The sequence below is a fragment of the Corvus brachyrhynchos genome, unplaced genomic scaffold (genome assembly GCF_000691975.1).
Source record: "Corvus brachyrhynchos isolate BGI_N302 unplaced genomic scaffold, ASM69197v1 scaffold200, whole genome shotgun sequence".
In the NCBI taxonomy this organism is placed as follows: domain Eukaryota; kingdom Metazoa; phylum Chordata; class Aves; order Passeriformes; family Corvidae; genus Corvus; species Corvus brachyrhynchos.
In genome coordinates, this window is record NW_008236184.1 from 3,359,816 (window position 1) to 3,385,852 (window position 26,037).

The 26,037-nt window shown below is 40.3% G+C and overlaps 1 protein-coding gene and 1 long non-coding RNA gene across 3 annotated transcripts in view; one reads left to right on the forward strand and one right to left on the reverse strand.

The window, feature by feature from the left end:
• Positions 1-20,401, forward strand: part of ALDH1A2 (aldehyde dehydrogenase 1 family member A2) — a 54,060-nt gene extending 33,659 nt beyond the window's left edge. The window contains exons 7-14 of the mRNA XM_008637116.2: positions 1-97; positions 228-341; positions 9,274-9,376; positions 11,842-12,026; positions 12,746-12,910; positions 13,331-13,488; positions 14,285-14,359; positions 18,174-20,401. The exon at positions 1-97 is cut by the window's left edge and continues 2 nt beyond it. Coding sequence (XP_008635338.1) covers positions 1-97; positions 228-341; positions 9,274-9,376; positions 11,842-12,026; positions 12,746-12,910; positions 13,331-13,488; positions 14,285-14,359; positions 18,174-18,246 — 970 coding nt within the window. The 3' untranslated portion in view covers positions 18,247-20,401. The remainder of the gene's footprint in view (positions 98-227; positions 342-9,273; positions 9,377-11,841; positions 12,027-12,745; positions 12,911-13,330; positions 13,489-14,284; positions 14,360-18,173) is intronic.
• LOC108447558 overlaps positions 1-26,037 on the reverse strand; it is a 134,520-nt gene that overhangs the window by 32,499 nt on the left and 75,984 nt on the right. The gene's annotated exons all lie outside the window — the stretch shown is intronic.

Sequence of the window (26,037 nt, forward strand, 5' to 3'; positions counted from 1 at the left end):
GATTGCTCCAGCTCTGTGCTGTGGCAATACAGTAGTTATTAAACCAGCAGAACAAACACCACTCAGTGCTCTCTATATGGGTGCCCTCATCAAGGAGGTAAGAATAATTGAGGGGAGTGATGTCTGTCTATCCTTGGAGGGAAGGAAGTACCAGCACATGCCTGGTTTAACATGCTCTATCGGTTTTCATAAGGCATGTTTACCTTTATTCATTCCTATTTTGACAGGCTGGCTTTCCACCAGGAGTTGTCAATATTTTGCCAGGATTTGGTCCAATTGTTGGTGCAGCCATAGCCTCTCATGTTGGCATTGATAAAATTGCTTTCACTGGATCCACTGAGGTAAGAGGATTAACACATTACTGTAAAATGTGAATAAATGCTTCAGTCCCTATACTACATTTCTTACTGTCACTGAGTAAAAGAGCTCCATCTAAATAACAGTGGTCTGTCCTTCCCAGCTAAACTTACGTACCACAGGACTTCCCAAGCACAAATGGCTCCTTTCCTCCAGCCCCTGCTGTGCTCGGCACCTCAGCACAGGAGATATGCCTGGAAAAATATTGCTGGGATTTCCTGTGGGTTTATGAGGATGTGAATCACATGCAAGTAGGCAGAACATCCCGTGTATATCATAGCACACATAAATGCTGCTTTAACATCCATAATTTGTGTATCCTGCTGCACTTGGGGAAAAGGGAGAGGAAGGGAGCAAATTGTGCAAATATACTTCAACTTTGATGCTGCATTCAAGTATATTGAGGATGAGGAGGAGGCCTAAAAAGGAAAGAATGCCGGGAGAAAAGGAGATTGTCCAAGGTGTCTGTTCCCAAAATGATGGAAAGAAGCTGGCCAGAGGATGAAAGGAGTCAGTTGTCTCCTGGATGCCAAAATGTCTTGCTATGAGACTATGCTGCAGATGTTAGACAGGAGGCTCACTCTGAAGATGAAGGCTGCAGTCTACAGCAAGACTAACCCCCAAAACTCTCATCACATCTTGCTCTCAAATATGTGCCAAGCTGGCTGTTATCAGGGTTGGGGTGGGGATGACAGAGGTACTCCAGACTGAAGTCACAGGAGAAGGGGCCTTATCTCATCGTCTGAAGGCAGACAGAAAGGAATCTCTGTGGGAGTTTCAGGGCTGGTTATATTTAGAGAGTGCTAAACCCAGCCCTTTTCAATTCAAAATCTGACAAACTATTGTATGGAGGGAGCTAAACCCCAGGGATCCAGTCTCTCTTTGATATGTTTGACTCCCACTCGTGGCAGTGGAAGGCTTTATGCATCCCTGCTTTATGCAGGGATACTGCTCTTCACAGTGAGGCAATTTGCTTTTTAACTTGTGTTGATAAATTCACTGACCATGCAGCCCGGCTAGATACAATGTGGGTATCTCCCTGGTGGGCTCAAGGATTGCAGAGACCAGCTCAATATTTCAAATTAATCATTCTGGTGGAATTATTCTGTAATTGAGTTTGCAAGTCACACACAAGCCTAAATTGCCAGTAAAATGTAGCTGCAGTTGTATGCTTAATTTGCACACACAGTTGTTTTGCAATTACTATCTGCCTGTACATGATTTTTTAATGACAACTTCAGATTCTAATATACACAGGTTACACTCTAAGTCAAGGGCTACATCAGATTTCAGATTATTCTATGGAATTATTCTAGTCATTACATCTCCTGTATCCAATTAAGATTAGCATCCTGAAATATTGAAAATTTTAATATGAGCTGATTGCCCCCCATAAATTAAGTTGAAACAATTGTTTTCATAAAGATATGTGGTCTCTGTTTAAGATAAATATTCTATTATACAGGATGTTGCACTGTTTGGAAGAGGAAAAATACAGATGGGTTAGGTTTCAAAGTTGTCTCTTGTAGCCAAAATAAATTTTTATTGTAGTTCCAGACAGCTTTAGTTTTAATAGGCGTTTAAACTCAAAAGCTGTGGGTTTTATACTAACTCAGTACCTACCTTTAAAAGCCTTACTAATAGGAAGTGAAAAGCATTACAGAGATGAAAAAGCAATTCTCTAAGAACCTAAAGCAAGAACAGATGGATCGTTTTAATGCAGAGTTAGTGTAAACTATTCCATATTGTTTCTGATTTCCTGTAACACTGAATTTTTGTAATAGCAAGTCAACATTGTAACATTTTAAACACTACGTTCTGATATGGGCCGGACTATAGTCTCTGATTTCTCCAAAACAGATTTCAATTTCTAGTGGAATAATAATGGAAATATTTTGTCTCTCTGGTACTTGTCTGAAGCATGTCAACTGTACACTCCAGTGATGGGGATTTCTGATAGCCATTAGGTGTATAAACATCATGTATTAACTCCATTCCTCCATTCCATCCATGTCTTAGGTAAGGCAGTTCATGATGGGCAAGTTAATGATAAAACCTGTCAGTACAAACGCAAAGATCTTCAAACTGAGATTCTGAAGCACAGGTTTTTCTCAAATTTTCACCATGAGGTTCTTTTATATAAGTTCTTTACCTTTGAAGTATACTTATAGCTACTGAAAACTCCCCATTTGCCTGTAAAAACCACAAAACTGGGCTATTATTATCTTTTTCCTGCAGGATTCTTGAAAGGCAGAAAACAGGCTGCTCCTCCTACAAAAAAAAAAAAAATTGAATGCTAATGTTTTCCAAAATTTGTAGAACCCAATCCATAGAAATATGAGCCAAAAGGCCAAGTTCATGACCTCACCTCAATAAAGCCTGACACAGCCACACCACAGAGCCCTCCAGCCTCGCACCTTATCTTGCAACACGACCAGTAACAGATGCTCACAGAAGAAGAGAGCATGTGTAGAGTGATCCTTTCCTTGCTGCAGCCTCACAGCTTCTGACAATCGACTCACAGACTTCTTGAGCCCAGAGGTGCATGTGGACACTTGTATTCCATGTGCCAATGGCCTTGTCACCCGTGCATTATTCCAGTACCTCTTGACACTTATGACTGGGACATGTCAAGCCTGTGCCCATGCAGTGACAACACAGAAATTATTTCAATCTTCTGCTTCTGATTTCTAGTTTAGAGCTATCCAGTGTGCACTCTCTTCTCTGGATTTTAGATTCTCAGGTGCTCTGAATTTTTTTTAAATACTGATCTTTACTTTTCACACACTGCCCCCCAAAATAATATGTTAAAAATCCTTAAGAGCTCTTTTTCTGTGGTACCATTACGGTTTGATTTCACTTCTCTCCCTCTTTCCTGCAGCCCCTCCTTTTATGGGTTAGCTACACACATTGAAAAAAATAGTCTGCCAACTCTTTCATCCCTCAACCTACCTGCTTCTTATGAAACACTCTCATGTGGATCACCTCCTTCTCCCAATCCCCTAGTGCACGGATCTCAAAACTCTTCCCTCCACAGCTCACTAGGAAGGGGAAGGGTTCTGCAAACACCTGGCAGGCTATGGATTTCACTCTGACAACTGAAAGAAATAAAATCATACTGAGTGTGAAAGCCCACCTAAAAACACCGTGTCTCCTTTGATTCCAGTAGCTTTCCTGGCTTCTCTGCTTGCTTCGGTTCACTCTTCAGCAGCCTGTTTGGTATAGGCATTTGAACCAAAATGTTTATTTTTGCTGTGTTGGTTTTAGTGAACCAGGGCTAATCCATGATCCTCCTTAATTACAGCAATCTCCTCTCAGGCTTCACTGACACTTTTTTCCCTCATCTTCCACAATCAGATGAAATTTAAACTGCCATAACCAAACTTTTTTCCAGCCAATATGACCATGTTAACAGTTGCTCTTATCCTTTTCCTACCTTCCCTTGAAAGTCCATAATCAATTTATGTATCTCATTACATCTTACTGAATTTCTCCTTGATCCAAACTGCAGGGTGAAACTCACTGGGACCATGGGAGAGGTACTGTAAAGCTCAGCTGTGTCCCACTATCCCTGTTGTTTACTGTACATGCCTTTTCCTTTTGCACTGCCCCTCTCTGCCTCAGCTTCTTCACTGAGTTCCTTTAAAAAAATTACTAGCAACAATTTAATTAAAATTAGTATTTTACAATTTCTGAGTTTAAGAACAGATCCAAACTCAGGATGTCTGGCATTCCCATGTGTCTGCTGTTAGGCTCCAAAGCTCAGAAGTACAGGAGACGTTCTACAAGTCTCCTCCCCAGTGAAATAACACTGGGCTTTATGTAATTCCAAGACAAATGCTGATGAGGGGACAATTTTTGCACATACCAGAAAGGCAGAGAGTTTCTTCATATTACCTTCTTATTTGCTAGAAGAACTTTTGCTACGCAAAAAAGGTGACAGGCCTTCAAATATCAGAGAAAAGTAGCCATCAGAAGCAGGTTTACTCTTCATTTGCCTTTATTTCCATTCAAATCTGTGAGCTCAGTTAAGGCTTTGCAAATACAGCCATTCTACCACTGTGAGCTGGCTGCCCAAGCCAGTACCTGTGTGCTCCATCTGAACTGGAACTGTGTGTGAGGATGGTGTATCTGTAAGTTCCTGGTGCACAGGGAACAGTTGAGGGCAGTATGCTCTGGGTTTAAAATTAGAGATGATTATGGAGAGTAAGAAGTTATAAATTTTTTTAAATGCAGATTTAAAGCCCTGCCTGGGATAAAAATTGTATTTTAATTGTTGCAAAAATTTAATGAGTTCTAATAACTTCTGTTTAAAACCAATTGTGTAACCTCCAAATCAGAGTGGTTTACAGCTCCCTACAGTTAAATGCTCTCAAGATGGGAATTACAGATAGCACACAAAACATTTGAAGTTCTGGCCAACAAGAAATATATCCTAAGTGGCTGGTTTCCACTTTGTTCAAACTATGAGCCATTAAAATGCAGACAGATTTAAGATAGGATTCAGGTCTGTGTTCAGGCAGTTTAGTAGAGTAACCCAAATAAATATCCAACAAATTGTTTTGGATGCCTGTGTAAACAAAACGTCTATAAACAACTGCAATAAACCCCAGCAAAAGAGTCTGCATTTTGCTTGGCAGAATGTTTTCTTTATGCACTTAGATTAACAAACCATGATCTCATCATTAGTCAACAAGATACTAGAGAGACCATCAAAGCAAACTACAGGAGAGTTGAGATTGATTCATGCCAAACAAATGTTTGTAGCTAACAGCTGTATTACCACTGATTCTAATTTACTCAGCAGGATTCTCCTTTCATTTCCGAAGTGAGATGACTGTCCCAATGCATGATGTAGACAGAATGTCTTCCTACTGCACAGGCACTGAGCTGTGTGAGCTCTCCTGGATCACACAATCACTTGCTGGTTTTAGGCTTCATGAAGAATTGCAATCTGGCATTTTCTACTTTAGCAATAAGAATCCTAAAGGTGATTTAACCTGTTTTGAGAAGTCTGTGAGCTAATGGTGCTACACACATGCCCTCTGTAAGGATTTAGGGAGGCTACATTAGCATTCATTCCAAAAATTCCTGCTTCTGTGGAATCTTTTGGATCATATCTTGGACAGCTTCTGCCTCCTGAATGAGAAGAAGTTGTTTCTCTTTTCCTTCTTTTGTGTTTTTGGTAGCATTTAGAAAGCTGTCCTTGGGCAACTGTTCTGCCTCTTTGCTTATGGAAGATGCATGTCAAAAGGAATCACCTTCTTAAACCCAATACAAATAGGATGGTGTATCAGTCCTATCAACGTTAACAAGAGTTTAGCCACAGACTTCCATGGGGCCAGGATCTAACAAATGACCCATTTATAGCTTAGGATTCTCTCCAGGAATTTGTGTTTGGGATTGCCTTTTCATTTGTGCTGCACTGTTCAGTATGCTCTTTGCAGGGCTGCTCCTCACACAGGGCATTGCACAGTCGAATAAAGCTGCTCTTCTTTGTGCCAGTATTTCAAATTCACTTGTCCTTGCAAGAGACACACCCTGAACACATCATGAGATTCTAAAATGCTTCTCAGAAAGATTTTGCATATAATCTGGAATTCTTAAAAAATAAGGTAGACTGAGCAACAGCAGCATGGGTTTGAGGGTTTTGCCAAAACACTGACATCCAGTACCACAATAGCTGGAGAGAGAAAACTGTACTTCCAGAAAACACTGAACATTTCTGTTTGGCCACACCATCTCCCCAAAACTTAATCAATCTCTTGTAACTTTAACCACTTACTCTTCTTCAGATATTGTCTCAATATCCCAAGAAAGGTATACAGGGTATTGTTTCAAATGCCTAACTAACTGATGATGTGTATCTCTCCTCTGTCAAATTGTGCACCATTCATGGAATCTTTTAGTCTATACATCTCCCTGTGCAGTTCTTCCCTTCACTGTCTTGTCTGTGGCAGTGTCAAGAAAATCACCTGCTGTTCAGCTAGACTGCAGTTTCCCTGCATTCAGGTGTTCTCTGATGACTTACTGTTTATCTGTGAGCAAAGGAAGGTTCAGAGCAAAGGAGAACCCAGACATTCCAAATGACAGAGCTAAAGAGAAAGTACCACAAACCTTGGAGGTTTGCTTTTGACTCCTGAGACTTTCAGTGCTTTAACAGTAACAGGCAAACCCACCTGTATGCTTTAGAAATACAGGTTTCTGTCTGAAAACAGAAAATTAAGAGAACATGAAAGGCAACAAACTTTTTAAAATTTCTGCATGAGGTATTTAAAATGTGACTGCTTAAGCCTCTTCTTGAAAGAAACATTAAATTTCCATACAGAGAATGCATAAATAAACAACAATTAAATGTTTTAGATTATGATACATTCTCACTGCCCAATGCCACACCATTCACAGTCCAGAAACAGACCCTTCCAGGACTATCCTTCAAATAGCTTTGTTATACAGGGGTGCCTCAAAATCCTTTTTAAATCTTTGTTGTTATTGGTCTGCATAACAAATTGTTTTCTTTGAGATGGACCAAATTACATCTGCTTCACCCTCCATGCAGCTTATAAGGTTATGGTGCTTCACAAGCTATCCAGGGATACTCCTGATATCAATCTTGAAGCCTATTCAAAACAAGGATGGGGAGTCAGGGCTTTCTCTGCCAACATTCTTGCTGAATAATCACACAGCTCCATTATCTGTGGGGGAGTCCTCTCTTCCAGCGTTCCCTCTCCAGGCTGTGCTGCCTATTGGGAGCTCAGGGATAGAGCTGAGAGACACCGCGGGAAGCGCGTCCTGAAAGCCCATGCAGATTGCAACACTATCACTTATCCTTTTCATGCTGTCTTTCTCCATAAAGAGAGGGTCAGTCACAAAAGGCCGCCTTTGTCACTAAATAACCGCGGTGCTGGTGCCTTCCCTAAGACTTTTCTCAACTTGTAAGCGCACAGGGCACAATGGGAGCACAGTGACCAAAAATGCTGAGCAGCATGAGCCCCACCATCCTGATGTCTACACTGATCTCTAACAGGAAAGACACAGTGAAGCTTTCTATTAAGTTTTCACTTGGACACTTGACAACAACTTTCCTGTATTAAAAATACTTCAGACTACGCTTTTCCAAATTAACACCACTGTCTCAAAGCCCTTTGTACTTTAATATTTGCCAGATATACTATACTTGGACTTGCATACTTGTCAATCACTTGTTTGCATGGAATCCTTTCAAAATCTTTACTTACATGTACAAAAGTGTTTTGACATTAAAGTAGAATGGAAGGAAGAGAGATGAGCTCTGGCTTCCTTGATCTGTCCTGCTCTTTGTGAATTTTTGAGGGGAAATAGCTGGTTGTTGTTCTTTGAAAGAAGGAAGTTCAAGGCAGTGAGGGTGTGAATGGCATTGGCTGGCACTGGCTATAAACACAGCACTCTGGTTTCCAGTGTATATTTTCAGCACAGTTTGAGAGGCTGGAATTTCCAGATGACGTGCTCGATGTATGTGGTGGGGGTGGAAGGCAGAAAGGATCTTTTTTTTTCAGGTTCACTTCTGGCTGTCAGTCAAACATAGCAATAAAATCAGCTCCAATTAAGGGGATATGCAAGGAATTTCATGATAATGTCAACACTCCATTCCATCAATACAGGGGTAAAGAAAAAAAGCTTTTTCTTTTTTTTTTAAAGAAAAAACCTCAGTCACACTCAACTGTGGTATCACCAGATAAACAGTTAATCACAAAGGTACATGAAGTGGTTCACAATTCCTTCATTATCCTGTGGGGGTTTTCCTTTGTTTTTTTTTTTTCTTTGGGGGCCCTGGTTTCTGTTTCATTTGCTTTCTGATTACTCCAGTGCTGACTTAACTTTCTCTAGCAGACTGCCTTCAATTCTCTAAGAGGTTCAGCTTCTCATCCATTAACCCCTTGTTGCAGGGAATCTCACTCACATAACCTTAGAAATAGAAAACAGATAGAGACCAGAGTACTACATGGAGAAAAAAGCTCAGCTCTGGACTCACTCCCATCTCACTTCACCTCTAACTTTCTGTGTGACATTAAAACATGTCCCAGTTAAAATAAAGCACTTACCTAGGTTCTTAGGCTTCTCAATATTCAATAGGTACTTTTAATCCTGTGTTTTAACATGTAGGAGCCTAACTCTACTTGTGATTACTTCCTTAGCTGCAAAATGGACACAGTTACAGTGCAATTGTATAAAATTTGATCTATTTTGGATTTGTTGATCCAGGGAGAGGAGAATTTCCAGGGAGCACAGCTGCCCCTCCAACTGTACTGATGTGGAAGCACGTCAAATCTGTAGCTGTCAGATTGCTACTCCATTTAATCTACTCTCATGTTCATTGGTGAGATCTGCAATTTGTGGCTGCTCCAGATGACCCCACAATCTACAAAGACATTTTGGAGGTGATTTTGACCTCCTCAACCCATATTAAGATTATCTGTAGTGCAGCTGCGGGTCAGGTGTGGGATGGTGCTTTTGTAACTTCTTGCCCTACTTGCTATTCTGCTCTGTTCTGTTAGTCCTGCAGAGGAGGAGGATGATTTCATCAGAATTTGACATATTAAGCCTTGTGAACATGTCAGTGGTTTGGATGGAAGTAATTCTAGTTACATCCCTTTCAAATTTCTAATTCAGCCCTCCTAAAATGCCCTAAAAGAAAGCCCCAAGCCATTTTAACATAGCTACATATGGGTGAATGGTACACAAACTTTGTGCTGTGCCTTATCCCCTCTCAATTTCTAGGGGAAAAAAAAAGGAAAGCTGTCCACTACTGATGAGAATATGTTTGGAACGAAGAACCTGCTGGATTATTTAAAGCTCTGCTCTACTGATAGCCAACGCTGGCTGTTAAAATGAACTGTATGACTACATTCCCTGTAAAATGTCTCCATTTCCTTTCAGGTTGGGAAGCTGATCCAAGAAGCAGCTGGAAGGAGTAATTTGAAGAGAGTCACACTGGAGCTGGGTGGGAAAAGCCCAAACATTATTTTCGCAGATGCTGATTGTAAGTCAGCACTTCCATATTTTTCTTAAAAACATGTTTGCATGATGTCTTTTTCCTTTTTTTTTTCTTTAACTAATTTTATCTTTCATACAAAGTGAAGTGAAGCAATACAGCTGTATCTAATGGCACTTTTCAATCTTACAGAAGCAACCTAAGGTGTGATATCTTTTATAAAAATACAACGTTTGAACCCACAGATTCATAGTCAACAAGGAAGCAGAAAAAAGGTTATAACCAAGCATACAGACATGGCGTTTTTCACAGTCATAGTCCCACACACATTTGCCATCCTATGCTCTGCAGCAAGGTGATTTAGTGCTTTAAATCTGGAAATTCTGTGATTTTTTGTTTCACAGCAATTATAAAAAGGGAGGGCTTTTATGTACACTTGACTTGCTAATCTAATCAGTGCAGAATTCCTTTGTTAAATAGCTATAAAGGGAGATTATTCAATTTTTTAAATTTTCACAACTGAAGAATTGTGTATTGAAATATGCTCACTGCCACTGTTAGCAGGGAGTTGAAAATTTTGGCAGATGTATGATGTTGTGCAGCTGAGATTTTTGGCACCTGAGAAGGTACAGGACAGCTGTTTAGGATAGGATATAAACACAAACTGGAAGTTTCTGCTTAAATGATCAGCAATGAAACAGTTAAAATGTTGATATCTAAATTGTCAGCAGGAGGTTTTGAAGTTAACACCCCGTTAAGATAAATGAGATGGTTCACACCTTGCTCTGAGCTCTTGTTTCAGGCTGTATGCAGGCACATTGTACTCAATGCCTTTTCTGAGAACTTTGCAACCCCAATAAATAGACACATAAGGATTTGGTCTTCTTAATTTAAAAAGGGGAAGTGAATAGAATGGTTTTGAATAGCATGAATTACAAGAGATGGTTACAATCTTGTATCCATTTTCAAAACTTATCAATATCTGAAAAACTAGGGAAAGCTTGACAACTTCCAGCAGCTTTTCTATGTAGAAATGCTTTACCAAGCCGAGGATTGAAATTTCAGTCACAGTCATCCTGGTAAGCTAAAAAAGCTCTTGTCAGCTGGAGCCAGACACAGATATTACAGTCTTCTACCTCAGTTACTCATCTCCACCTCCCACTAGATACCACCACACCTCAAATGTCCCTCACCTACTAACTCAGACTTGATCACCTAAACATTTCTAGCAGAGTGACACGTGCCAGGGGCAGGTCTGTATTATGACCTTCCACGGGGGAAGGACAACTGCTCTCTGGTCTTCCCACAATTACAACCTCCAGCACTTGGCCTAAGATTAAGACTTCAAAGCTCTGATTATTTAAAAACAGCAATTGGCTCACCATTCCAAAGGAGCTGTTTGTTCTGCTTGAGGAACACTGTGTGCCAAAAGTTAGCAGAAAGCATGATAAAGCTGTTGAAGGTTTAGTGCACCAAAAAACCAGAGAAGAATAGTTAGAGCCCCTCATGGTGAAAAACGCTTAACAATAGAGGAAGAAACATTAGTTAATCACAGCTATCCACTAGTGCTTTCAATCTCCATGGAGCTGCCAGGGAAAATTTGAATGTGGTCCAGGGAACACCCCATATAATTTTTCTAAATACCACACTGAGGGCAGAAAAGGACATTTCTTTTAGACACAGTTGTCTAGAATGTGCTGAAAGTAAAGCACTGTTGCTTTGTTTAGTCCATAAAAGATTATACTTTAAGCAATGTTCCAAAGTGCTACAGCTGGTAACAGAGGTATTACAGTGCTGCAGGGCATCACTGTTTAGGGATTAATTCATTATTCTTGTCTAGTCAGTTATTACACCCAATGTAAGAATGTGGCCTTGAATGTCTAAATATTACTGGATCCTCTCTCCTGCTTGGACAGAATGTGTTAGTTGTACCTCCAAGGAAGTTAGAGTAGAAATCAAGGGTTTATAATATAGGTCTATAACAGACCTATAATTTTAAAGCCTTACCCAGTCATCTGCATGGACCAACAGGAAGCTTCCATGTTGCAGGAAAAGAATCTGGCTTTTGGGGAAGGACAGGTCTTGCCACTATCAAAGTAAAATTCTCCCAAGTATTTGGTTTGCTGCAATTCTCACACATGAAGTATTAAACCCAGTGCCAACTTGGGATCACAGACAAATTTTCCCCTCCTATAAAGATCCAGTCAGATGTCTTTATGTGGGGCACATCCTGCTTCCCTTAAGAGTTTTACTTGGTGAATGACATGTTGCTGGATATAAGACACTGGTGAAGTTGTTCTTGCATACCCTACACCTATTGACTGCTAAAGCACTGTCTTAAGGGAAATCATCCTCATTTATGACCTGACACAACTATAGGATGTTTTGATTTAGTTTTATTTAACCAAATCCTGCTTCTGAAGATTTGTGAATGTGTAATACACACAACACTGGTGCAAAGGCAGATTTGCCTACGGTGTTCCAGTGCAACAGGCGCTGTCTTGGTTTTTCAGTGGACTATGCTGTGGAACAAGCTCACCAAGGGGTCTTCTTCAATCAAGGTCAATGCTGTACTGCAGGCTCACGGATTTATGTGGAAGAATCAATCTATGAAGAGTTTGTTAGAAGAAGTGTAGAACGTGCAAAAAGGAGAGTTGTGGGAAGTCCTTTTGACCCAACTACAGAACAAGGTCCACAGGTAAAGGAGTAGGACTTCGGCTCTACAGCCCAGGAGGTGCCTGGAGTCATTTGAACTCCACTAAGGCAGAGGTCAGTCAGTGCACACTTGCTCAGGGTCCAGGGTAGCTGACACAATACATGTTTTCAAGATTAAAATTCTAAAGGAGTAAATAATCTGTGCAGCTGTGACATGTTTCTTGTTAAATAAAAAAATCTCAATGTTTGCCTCCCAGTTTTAAGAGCAAGACTTGGACCTTCAGCCCCCAAAATACAGCTGTAAGCTGCGAGAAGCTCTCAAAAGTGTCTGTGAGCACTTACTTTCAAGAACTGTCTACAACCATGACTATGCTTGGAGATCCAGGAATTCTAGGCAAAAGATGGGCATAATCAGAAATAAGCCTTTAGAAAATGTTCCTGCCACTAATAACCAGCTGGGCTTATAACATTTTCAGGAAGTTAACCAGGGACAAAAATTAATGATCTCCTTTTTTTGTGCTTATAAACTAGATTGTTCAGCAAGTGTGTTAAGCCACAAACATAAGGTGACACATCCTTAAGAAGTCTGAGCCTAAGGTTACAACCAGCACCTGCTTGTAGATCTTTGGCATCTGCAGCTCAAAGAGCAGTGAATGGAAGCAGGAACCAACTCACTGGAACATGACTTGCCTAAAAACACCCATTTGGACTATATGGTCAAGTACATGGTCTGCACATCAAACAGCTTCTTCTCTCTTTCAGATTGATAAAAAACAATACAACAAGATCTTGGAACTGATTCAAAGTGGCATTACTGAAGGAGCAAAACTTGAATGTGGGGGAAAAGGGCTGGGAAGAAAGGGATTCTTCATTGAACCTACAGTGTTTTCCAACGTAACAGATGACATGCGGATTGCCAAGGAAGAGGTATTCACACATGTGGGCAAGATCCTTTTAGAATGTCCTAAATTTTACTTTTTTCTTTCGTTTAATTCCTAAGACAAAAGTTTCAGAGTGAAAATTACCACTATATTAAAAAAACTAAACCTTTTCAGAACTCCTTATGCACACAGCAAGTAACATCAGTTGGGTAATGAAGCTCATTGACTGTAAGGTCTCAGACATCAAAGAGGAGATAGAGATAGAATGGACGAGGTTCCACTGAGAACTGCTTTGGGAATCATGCACTTTTACAGACAGATATTATCACTATTTATCACTAAATTTTGCTGGGGAAAATTTTAAAGAGTATAATTAGGAGAGAGAAGATAATTTAAAAAGCAGAATAAAACATTAATAACATGCCTCTGAGGGGGCTGGTTTATTAATTATTAATCTTTGTTGCAGATTTTTGGGCCTGTTCAAGAAATACTGAGATTTAAAACCATGGATGAAGTTATAGAGAGAGCCAACAATTCTGATTTTGGCCTGGTAGCTGCTGTATTTACAAACGACATAAACAAGGCCCTGACAGTCTCTTCAGCAATGCAGGCTGGGACAGTGTGGTAAGCAGAAGTTATCCCACTCCCACTCTTGAAGATAAAAAGAGTTTGACTCGCTATCGTCATTTCACTTCAGTTTTGCACCCTTTGTTAAGACTATTTATGCAGCCCATCCTCATGGTGGATCACTAGCCAAGCCATGGAACAGCAGTGGGGAGGTGCTGTGGCTGCTCGCTGCTGGGGAATGCTGGTGGAGCTGGAAAGCACCTTGCTTCCCAGGAGCACGGCAGCCACTGCTGAGTGGCTTTGCTGAAAACAAACAGGATAAACGATCCTTTCTGGTGAGCACAGGAATCCTGGGAGGAGTCTGCTAAAGGCACAAAGAATTGTGTACTTTCTACAGCATTAAGGAACTGAGGGGACACCTCCTCTCCAGTCTTTAGGAATAGATAATGCCAACTCTAGAGTTTAGTAGCTTGCAATTTAGTATGTTAAACCTAGGTAAACTAAGGATCTGCAAAGACATTAGGGAGAAAAAGGGAAAATTCAAATCTAACAGCTCTTTGTTAAAAACTGGCACTGAGGTTTGGCAGCAGATTAAGAGTTCATTACTGAAGCTGTGTCCAAGGGTATGGTGCTCGCCTTTGGCCCTCACAGGTCAAATCCAATTCTCCTTAGGAGTAAGAAGCAGAATGTTGTTTTTGTAGCATAAATCCTTCATTTCTTTTCAACGTGAAACAAGTGTGTTATTACTAAGAGGTATAGAGTGTCTGTAGCTCCACAAGTTTCAGCCTCTCTCTGAGTTATCCAAAGGTCTCTCTGGCAGTGCAGCTGGACTTAATGCCTCTTCCTGTTACAGGATAAATTGCTACAATGCCTTAAATGCCCAAAGTCCTTTTGGAGGATTCAAAATGTCTGGCAATGGGAGAGAGATGTAAGTATTACACTGCTGTTTTCTAAATGGTTTTCAGCTCTACAACTTAATAAACAATAGTGAATCCTTCCATGCAAATTAAGATCCAGAAATATTCCAGCCTGAGACTCAGGGCATAATATAAGGTGACTTTAATCACTGTCAGTTCTAAATGCAATTGATTTGCATGGTAAGACCACTTTTTTTTCTTTTTCTTTATTTCTTCTTCTTCTTTTTTTTTTTTTAAACATTGCAAATTAACGTACTGGAATTCTCTTCTTATCCTGAAAGGAACTGAAAATTTCTGACTATTTTTCTGAACTTGTAACCTGTGTTTTCTGGCAGGTTTTTTTAGCCATATTAACCATCACTTTTCAGAAAGACTCTCTCTTTGGTGCTGCTGAGTGCTTGCTGACTGGTTTGGTGTAATTGTTTTAGAGTTGTTTTGCCAAAACTCTCTTGCTAGTTTTTCCTTTCCTTTCTTCAGTTTTCACTATATTTATAAATATAGGTGCATTTGAATTTTATAAAAAAATTACCAGCTTGCAGATTTTTAAATAATATTACATGCAATCAGGCCTAGAGAAGGAAACAAATGTGTTTACGTCCCTTTGAAAACAAATCACTTGCCACTATAAAGCTTTCTGTCTTTCTTATTCCATTTAGCACTAAGTGCCAAATATTTTGAAATGGAGCTCCACGCTCAAATACTGTCCCATGTACCTAATTTAAAGTCTGACCAGTTTCTCATTCTCATTACAATCACAAAGACGCTTAGCAATTGCATCAGCCCCAGATTGGTTACATACCAAGGATTCAATTAATTTCTGTGCAGGAGGCATGTGTACCAGATATGTCTCACCTAAGCTTTCAAAATAGCTTATGGCTAATGGCAAACTCAGCAGTAAAACTAAAGTAAGGTCAAACTCTTTAAAACTTTAAATATGTTGAAGTATACAACTTGATCTATAAAATAAGCTCTATGTAGTCTGAAGTATTTTCCCTCGTTAAGGAGTGCTTTGAATAACACATTCATACTATTCACATTCATGAGTTATGAGGTGATCTCACACTGGCATAAATGTGTCAGGTCATCTAACTCTTATCATTGTGAAAATATTCTGAAACTACTAAGCTCATAGAGCACATGAGTAACTTGACACCCAGGGGTGACCCCACTGACTCCAGAGAGGTTAAACTGTGCAAGCAAAATATTCACATATCGGTGTTGTAGAGTTCTTGAAAGTGGGGGGAAACCCAGGCAGCACCCCAGCTCTCGTGGAAAACTCTGTGGTAATTGCACACTTGATTCCCACTACAGCTTTGAAAGTATTCATCATAAACAATAAAAGTCTGGAATGGCAATAATCTCCATCTCACAAAGATGCCTGAAAATCTACCTATGAGTAATTATTCTACTCTTTTCAGAACCTCTTTGATCAGATATCACCTTCTAATTTACCTCCTCCACCTTGCATTAGTACCACCATACTTTTTATTAAAATGCCAGTTTCCTAGATTCTTGTTTTTAAGGGATACATTTTACAGCATAAATAATGTTGAGTTGGGCAGTTAAAGAAAAAAAAGTGTCTATACAAAAGTGTGTCATTGCTAAGGTGACACTGTGTTGCAGCCAGATCATAACTGGGCCACTGTGCTGCCCGTGCCAGCACTGCATTATCTGGGACTTGTTTTGGTCCTGCATTTAAATTCACAGGCTTTCATCACACATGGGCAGAAAATCAACACGAAGTTGAGATCTGTTATTTTACACTCCCACAAAATGTAGCAGAGTATGTGCATCCTGGTAGAGAACCAAAACTCATGTACACAATACAGGTGTTTTATGTTTGCATTAAGCTACTTAAAATATTCTTGTATTCTTGAAGGGGTCTAAAAGACATGGGTTTGGATTTCTTTCATTCATGTTTCTTCAAAGCTTCTTATCACTACCTGGGAGATGTAAAATTTAACTCCTGTAACTAAAAATTGCGTGATTCACCCCAGATAGCCACATGTGGCCATTTTGCATTTGACTTGCAAAAATGTGTCCAGTGGGTGTCTGGAGCTACACTGCAGCCCTGCTGAATCCAGAAACTTCCACACAGACGCTTATTAGCATTAGTTTCTGGGCTCCAGGCAGCTCCTGGTGACAGCTTCCACTGAGCCCTAAGGAAATGCTTCTGATAAATAGCTGAAGTTTTTGGTCATTCTTTGGAGACAAATCCACCACTTTCTACTGAAAGCTGGGGGTGGCGTGGTACAGATCAACAGGAATCTTTCACATGTAAAAAAGTCTTCACTAATATTTGCTTGCAGGTACTTAGACTCTAGTAAATCTTAAAAATGCCTACTGAATCACCAGTCTGATGTATCCCTTAAATACTAACCAGTATATCACATACAAGGCTTACCAAGCCAACAGGCACATCAGCTTTCAAAACTGCAGATGAAGTAACATGGGCTCGTACTTCTGCTCAAATGAATTAACTTTCCAAGGAAGGTTACAGCAGTTTCACCCCAATGTTACATTTTGTGTAAAATTCGAAGTGTAGCAGTAAATACAAAATCAGTTATGCAACACCGGAGGCCTCCAGAGGGGTTTAATTGCCTTGAACAGTGGCCTCTCACTCCATTGTGAAACACGTATTAGAAGGAGGCTCGGAGGAATTCCTCTGAAATACTCTTTATGGTTCACTTGGCATTAAGTCCTGCACAGGAGAATCCAGAGGGGAGGCAGTATCAAATAGTAAACATGTTAACATCTTATCCATGCCAGCATGTTCTAAATTTTAATATAAGTAATAAAGCAATACTGTGTGTGTTTTAGAGGTGGGGATAAAAATTCAACCAAGAAACAAATATCTGGAAGAATTTCTGCAAAAAAATCCTCATTAAGTTAATATGGAAAAGATACTCTACTTCCAGACTTGGACTGCACCTGTTCTGAGGTGGGGACAGTGTTTGCTTTACATACACAGCATCTAGAAGACATATTATAATTTAGCTAATGACATAAAGAGACTTCATTACTCAAAATAGGCACGGGAAGATGGAAATATGTGTACGTCAGAGAAGACAAGCATTAAGTCCCAAGAAGCCATGCAACATCCACTCTAAACCTCAGCAGAGTGGCCAAAGAGATGAGCCAGGCTACAGATGACTAAAACAAAGTGTTAACAGCATTCGAAACCACCCACTTCTTAAGCATAATCTATCCAAAGCAGAACATGTACCCCTCAGAGCCATGTGTCAGATGACTGGGACCTAGTAAGTGCCTGGTTTCTAGCAGTATGGAGGATCTTATATAAGGTCCTGTGCCAGGACAAAATTAGGAATTCTGCAGGGAGTCGTTGAAGGGAATCTGAGCAAGCTGAACCCTCTTCCACATTATTTGCAAATGGTGATTTCTACTGCTGGATATTTTGTTAGGGAGAAAAGATCAGCAGGTTAGGAGTCAATTTGATCTTTACCCACAGTTGTGAGTAGTTCATTTCTCATTGTACTCAGTGTGGACCTTCTCTTTCTCCATTGCAAATATAAGCAGTAATTTCACTGGGGTAAGTGGGGTAGGTCTTGGTGTTTGGACATTTTCAAGGTCTAGAAAGGACAGAGGACATCAATTCACTCCCAAAAGCTCCATCAGCACATAGTGAGTATTTCTGGGTTTAATGTTCTGTATCTCCTTATCAAATTCTGGAGCCATCCATTGTTCTTTTGACTAAACTGAACTGCAATTTAGGGTTATATCTTAACTTTATCAAGAAATCACTTAGCAGATTTTTGCTTGATAAACAATACCTGGTATAAGCTGATGCTGCAATTTGTTTTTTAGGGGTGAATGTGGATTGAGAGAATATTCTGAAGTTAAAACTGTGACAATAAAGATCCCTCAGAAGAACTCCTAAAATGACAAAGGACCGTGTTGTGCAGAAGAGCACATGATGCCACTTTCTCTATTCCTTATGGAGACCAGCACTCAGGAATAAAAAGTGTTACGCAATATATATTTAAGAAATTAAGTTGCAACAAATATACTGGGCACATAACTGCGTACGTAATGCAAACCAACTCTGCATGTTTTCATAAAACTCTCCTGAGAATCATTACATCTTTATAAAACAAATCATAACGAGATAAAATTGCTACTGGGCATCATTTAATAACGGTTCCAGCTATAAAACTGTTAAATGCAAGTGCATGCACATACACATTTATCTCTTCTTTAAATAAACAAAATAAGTCTTACTGCTTTCAGGTTGCCTTCTCAAACAGACCTGCATTGTACTGACATTGTCATTTCAATCAGGGCTCTACAAGCCGGATTTTACCCAAAACACTAGTAATGAACAACACAAACAAGTAGCATTGATGTTCTTAAAAAATAAAAGACTCTGAACAGTAATGGCCCCAAACCTGGTATAGTGGCAACTTTCCAACTAGCATGCCCACATAAAGAGGTCAGACCGGGGAGGGAATCAATCTGCTTCACAGACAATGAAAGCCAAATACTTATCAGTGAGATTTGGCTTTCATGGCCCACAGCAATTTGGATTTCAAAGCTCATTTTCATAATTACTTGATATCTTGCTATAAGCAAAAAGTCCTCCTTCACTTACAGGAACTTGAACGGATTTACCTGCCTGCCAAAAGAGCAAGGCCAGACAGGGTGGGTGGGTGTTAACAAGAACAGGAACAGATTCCAAGGCTTCACAGAATACTTCAGCTTTCACTGCTTGTCTAGTTTTGTTGTTGTTGTTGTTACTGTTGTTGCTTTCACCTTTTTTCTTTTTTAAAATGAATATATGCACGCACAGGCTCCATTTATTTGTCTGTTATTAAACTGCCTGTGATTACACTGGTACCCATACAGTACTTGTTACAGCTTTTACTAAATAATGTCTTGCCATCCTCACCATGCTTGTGCACCTCAGGTGATGTTACTGGCTGGTACTGAGTTTTCAGTTATATTTGGGTTTTTTTGGCCCAGGACAAAAATATGAGCAAGTTCTTTCAGAAGTGAGGTGTTTAAAGCCTGACACATTATTACCTGCTGCCTACAGAATCTCTTCCAATCTATCACTGACAAACTAAACACTATCTTTTTCTTCTTTCCAGCTGTAGAGCTCATCATTTTCCACAGTTTTTTAAAAAGAGGTTTCATTTTATGCTTAACTTAGAATTAAGAAAATCTATTTTAGAAGTACGGTAAATCATCCACACAGTGTAGCTACATGATCTGGGGTGACAGAATTACAGCCTCCGGTGCAAGTTTTCCTAGCAGCAGAGTCTGTGCTATGAACTGTTGAAAACTCCAGACCTGATCAGCAACTAACTTCTGCATGTTCTTACTTTCCTTTACTCTCTGAGGAACTCCTCTCAGATCTGAAGTTGTATGTGTCCTTCACCACACTGCTGGATCAGGACAAGAGTCTCCAGCACTCTGTAGTGTGGTGGCCCTCAATATTTTGTAACTCATGTCAAATTGTGTATGTGTTTTTAAAGCAATACGTATACATGTCGTTATTCAGATCTGATAGTACATTCACAGACATGGAGATAAATCAAAGTATTCCTGAGTTGTTAAATTCAAATCCCATATACTTCCACTGTAGTGTGTGTCAGAGTGAAGAAAAACAAAATACAGCAAGTAAGAGATTAGTTCTCTTTTAAACTGCAATATAAAATGTGAAAAAGGAGATTTTCCTTCTTTTCTCCTATTTACTTAAAAAAGAAACTTCCTGTGCTTACAGCATTTACACCATGTACTCTTTTGTATTCTTTTCGTGTATTTTGTATGTCTGTGCTTTATTCCCAATACATTCAGGTAAATAATATAGAGTGGCCATTTTTTCCAACCCTGTCACTGCAGCTCCATTTGATGTACATGGATTTGTGAAATCCTTTTTTAGATGTACCATCTGCATGGATCCAACAAAACATTTTTCCAGTCCCTGCAGCTTTTTGTTACAGTTTTTAATCATGTATATAGTTATATGTTATTAAAAAAGTAAAAGGATATTTTCTATGAAGTTTTTTCCATTAAAAAGGTTTAGAGAAAGACTTTAGACTGTGAGACTCCTTTATTGTTGACAGAGCTATAAAAATATTAAAAAAAATATTTTCTTAGCAAAAGATCTGTTCTCACAGTAGCTTTATTTTCATTTGCAAAAGTGAATGAAGTAAAAGGCCAATTACATTTTCTGGAATATTATTGCAGCTGTATGAAAACACTTGTGAATTGCAGATCTAGGTCATAGTCAAAGTTCATCCTCACCCTTCTAGTCATAAAGTTTAGCTATTGGGGCAGGTCTGAAGTCATCAAAATCAGTGGGGCACCCCTGCAAACTGCTGCATCACAGCTTGATTTTTGGATAATGTTTTAAAAAATCATGATGCCTTTTCTTTCTCCAGTAGATGTTTCACAGAGATTATTAAATTAACACTTAGATGTTTTATGGAGTGATAGTATACTTATCTTTGGTTTCAAAATGCTGAAATGGGACAAGGACAGACTGAATTCATATGGCCAGGTACTATACAACTGTTCCTCAAGCAATGCCTTTATTCCAGGTTACTTTCATTGCCAGGAACTGCATTCCTTTTTGAAATGGTGCCTATTTAGGTAAAGTAACTCCTCAGTTAATACAGCCAAGCTCCTTCATTGTATGGCAAGCAGTGGTCATGCCTCAGCGTCACAGAATAATACTGTTGGTTTAATCAACACTGGATGGGCAATCACAATAAAGTAACTTGACTAGAATAGATGGGATAAAAGAGACTAAAACTCAGTAACAGGAAGGAAATTTGCATTCATAGGAAGGAGTACTGTTCCTGAAAGTCTGGAATATCAGGTATATATTAAGCAGAGTATCATTTCTGTTTAACCAGTGGCATGGACAGCTCTGTCATGGGACTTAGCACTTTCCATATTCCCCATCTCTCTGACCCACTTGAAACCTGTCTCACCACTCCAAGCAGTCACACAGGCACAAGCACCTTTCCTGAAATCAAAACAAAGGAAAGGAGGTTGTTCTGAAACACACTGAAAACAAGGAGTGTTGTCTTCTAGTGAAATGATCAAAGTTTAGTCCATAGTAAATAAATGCTCTGTGGAGCTCCAGCCAGGGAAAGTGACTGTATCAATAAAAAAGTGTAGTAAGGGGAGAGTTTGGAACTAATTGTGCATTTCTTCTACAAAAGGATGTGAAGAAAGGCAAAAAAGTTTCAATTTTGTGGCCTTTAGACAAAGCAGTGGATGTTGATACTACTTGCATAGCATTCACAAGTTTACTGGTGCCCTGTTACAGAGAATGCTTTTTCTCCCCACAGAGGCCATGATGAAAAATCTTGCCTTGCATATGCAGTGGCATTGTGTGTCACAGTACCCTCTTATTTCTCAGTTCTGTCCTGGAAAAAGAGAGCCATAATAACACTGAAATCAGGGCACCAGTTGAGCTAGAGGGGCAAGCAATACACAATTATGACTCTGCATGGTTACACCTAGAGCTCTGGAGAGCTACATTTACCACCTTACATTTGCATCCATACGTCTCCATTTACTGCATGCTAAGTCCATCAACACAGGAAGTTATTTTTCTCATAACAACTTCATACCACAATGACTGATATTCACAGTGCTATATCTATCAGGAAGCAGGAAAAGCCTCTGTGGCTATTAGATGCCATCAGCATTCCCAACCCATTCAAACAGATTTCTCTCAGCACATTAGACTACAGCTGCATAAAACCCATCTTTCTCCCTCGTCCTTGTTAAACACACAGTCTATAATTCTTTCTGTATCTTCACTGTATCTTCTGTGTCCACTGACAGTGCACAGGTATCAGGGAACCATGTGTGGCTCTGCCAGAAAGCTCAGGAACTCCTGAAGCAAGTGGGGAACTCTAGCATGAAGTTGGGCCAGTTATAAGGATATATTAGTCTAAAGTGAGAATAGTGATATAATCTCACGTTACTGAAGTGTGGCTAGAATATGCTACTACTAAGGCTTAAGGTCCCACTTTCCTCTTCCACCCAGCACAGTGTAGAGTGCTGGGATGCTGGTTTCAATAAGCACTTTCCTAATTTTTCTCAGAGGACCGGAACTGACACACTGGAATTCAAGGTTAACACAAGTAACAGATGATTACAGCTGGCTACAGCACAAGTTCAGGCATTGCAGTGGTGCAGAGCAGGTTAAGTTTTCTGTGTAGCAACAGCTGCTACCCTGGGTAGTGCTCAGCACCAAGTGCCTGGTTATCTATACCTTAGGCCTAGAGGCTGCACATACACACAGGACTGAGAATCCATCCCAAAGACAGTGAGTAGAGGCACAAGGCTGACTTGCCTCTTGGTACAACTGGGGTAAGTCACCACAGCTGTTGCACAATGTCCCTACCTAAGCCCCTTAGCTTAGAGGGAGAAAAAGCACATCTGCATGCCCCTGGTTCCTAAGAATGGTTGATTCTGAAACAGTTCTGCCAGCAGTGTTTACATCCTGAACCCTCACTAAAAGCCAGCCTCATCCTATTCTAGAGCTCAGTTGCACCATAAAGACCACAAATATTTTTTTCTGATATCATAAATTTAGATCTACTCAAGGCAGTACTGAAGAGAGACTGCACCTGCAATCCACTGCTTCTTTATGGTGAGCATTTGCCCTGTTACTTTTCATGGGTTTATAGGATGAGTTGCATCAAATAACAGAGGCTGTCTTGTACTGTGCACAGCACATGTATTCTTGGCTGTGCCTGCAGTGCACTCCAGGGAGCAAATTTTTTACCTGATTTCATGTGAAATTTATAAATACATTAGGAAGGAATACATTTATAAATACAAAGGAAGGCCTTTGCCTTTCTAATACTCTGAAGTCACCAATGCCCAGGAAGGCTGGGACATCTGCTGGGACAATTTGACTTAAGGATCAACTGAGTCTACATTACTGATATGTTCCCTGGTGCATTGCTGTAACCATTCCGTGCATTGTCATTTAATCCTAGTATCTAACATCAAATCCTGCAATTCCAGGATGCTTTCAAGGTGTTTTGAACTGCCTGGAGTCTCTTGATGAGACACACTACATAAACCTGGATTGTGCAACCACAGCAGCAATAGACTGTAAGAAAAGCTCCAGCTGCAGAGATTGCCAAGGAGGCTGTGCACACAGCAGGCTGGAGTAACCCAAAAGGGTGCTTGTGAAATGTTTGTGCTGCTGGCAGGCAGCACATTGCCAGGACAGATCACACATCATGCATTTGCACATCAAATGAAGCTGCACTGGTCTGAGAGCATGGGAAAGGCCTGTCTTGAACGGCATGTGTCCTACTTCCTAAACATGTATATTTTACACTTTACACTTGGTTATTGGCCAGATTGAAAGTACCGCAAGTTCCCCAAAGCTTGTCGTCTTGCCTTTGAAGTGGAACTGTTTGGATAATGTTTCCTTTGGCAATTTATCTGTGTAACAGAGCAGGAACTTAACTGCATTGGCCTCTCAACAATCCACCACTAGCTTTTGTCAAAGTCTTCATACGCTTGTGTATATGCACTCTCACAGAATTTGATCATTTTTTGTGACCTTGCTTAGCCCCTCTCCTTCTCCCTTATGGTTCCTCATGGTGAGGCTGGTGCTCATATTAACTCACTTAATTTGGGGGGGTTTCTCTGCTCTGTGTATGCCTGGCTGAGTTCCTATTTCCTATAGCAGCATAATTAGCAATAAGTTTGTGTGCACCCCGCTCCTGCTGCCAAACAAAAAGAAAATGTGTTTCTACTGTTTGCCATTGCAAAAGGGCTGCAGCTCATGATCCACTGCTTTTCTCTCTCTCTCCGTACTCTCACCATACCACAGAAATGGGACATAGAGCAGGATCTCCTGAGAAATTTCTGCTGTTTTCTGTTTTCTATTGGTCCAAAACCTCTCCCACAGTCTTTGGCACTTGACATCTAATCTCAAAGCACAGTCAGTACCTGGCAAGAGAGGCCTCCTTTTAGTTTTTAATTTTGAACATCGCAAACACTCGGGTTTCTGGGAAGGATGCTGACGGGAAAGGCACTCTTTGCTCCCACCAAGAAGTTGAAGATTAGGGATTTTGGCTAAAGCAGTCCCCACTAGGGATGCCTAGTGGCATCTGACACCACTAGGTGAGAACTCACAGCTTGCTCATTCACCAGAGAAGATTGTGGCTCTCTCTCAGAGCTGGCTGGTGAGATGCCCTATGCCAGGCTGTACAGCTGTGGGGACTAAGCAGCCAGACTCTACTCAAATCAAGTATTCCAAGAAGTCCAGAAAAGTCACCAAATACTCTTCAGCCTTATCCCTCCAACATCATGTGCATATATATTCTATTTTAAATACAATCTGCCTGTGAAATCAAGGATAAAAACATATTGTTGCCAAAGAAATGGGCATTGACAGAGCTACCAGTCTGTTGTTCCTGAGTAGCCTGAAGCTCCTGAGCAGTACCAGAAAAGCTCCCACACTGCGATGCTGCATTGCCCCAGGGTTGCCTTACCACAGGGGTGCCATGCCTGGTGTATGGGAGGCTGCTGAGAGTACCACGCCCCTTCTGTCCTGGCATGAAACTAAACTGGATCAAGACCCTTTCTTGAGAATTTCTCCCATGTTTCTCCACAGTGCACACTGCACACCTTAAGCCACAGGAAGCCATTGCTACACTGCTCCTGGGGACTGCTAAATTGGCCAGGTCTCTGAACACACCAATATATACAGAACCACCTACTCCCGTAACTGAGACTGCAGCAAAACACAGAGCAATTCCTACTCTGTCTTTGCTGCAGCCCAGCCTCTCCAGCAGTCTTCCCCTTGCAGCATTTGCCTCCCAAGGACAAATACATTTATGGGGAAAAATGCCCAGGAAATACCACTGGTAAAACAGACTCTTACAGGAGTTTCCTTAGGGAACATCTGACACTCCACAAATCCCATTCGATTCCCTTTTGTGAACCTTTCTGATGACAGTATTTCAGATCACTCAAGTGGGAAAATGATGGTAAGCTTCAGCTGCCCAATGCCTTTCAAAAAAACACAGAAAAATGCACATATCTCCTGTATCTGTAGCAATTTCATAGTCAAGTCTCTTGAGACAAATGTTTTGTTAATTTCATATTCCACTATAGAGACATAAAAACTACGATGACAAAAATCACTGCAGAAACCTTCTCAGTGTTCAGAATCACCTTGTAGCTCTTTCCTATGAAAATACCAAGCCTGTTTTCTTCCCTGTAGTGAACTGCATGTGTATTATAGAAGGGCTGGTGCAATGCTAAAAGACAGGGTTGCTGGTTGATTTCTGTTGTAAAATCACATCAAGCATCCTGAGCTCTTTCTCAGGGTTTTGGCAAAAAGGCTCTTTTAAGTAACTGTGTTCTTAGGTAGAACAGCAACAAATGACTCCATGATTTGTTTTTACAATGTCCTCTCTGGGAAGACTAATTACCAGCTAACCTTCTAGCATGCAGTTTCAAACATGAAAAGAGTGGGGCCCCATTCCTTTTCAGGAAAAATTCATACTACAGTCTGCAGAATTTGTCTGGGTGGAGGCATTTTGCTGAAAGTTTCTAAAAGCTCTAGGATTATGCGCTGGCCAAGAGATTTCATGATGCTTCTAGAATTTTGAAAAATTGAATGGAAAAAATCCCATACTTTCCTCAATTTTACCATTTGTCTCTTTGGGGT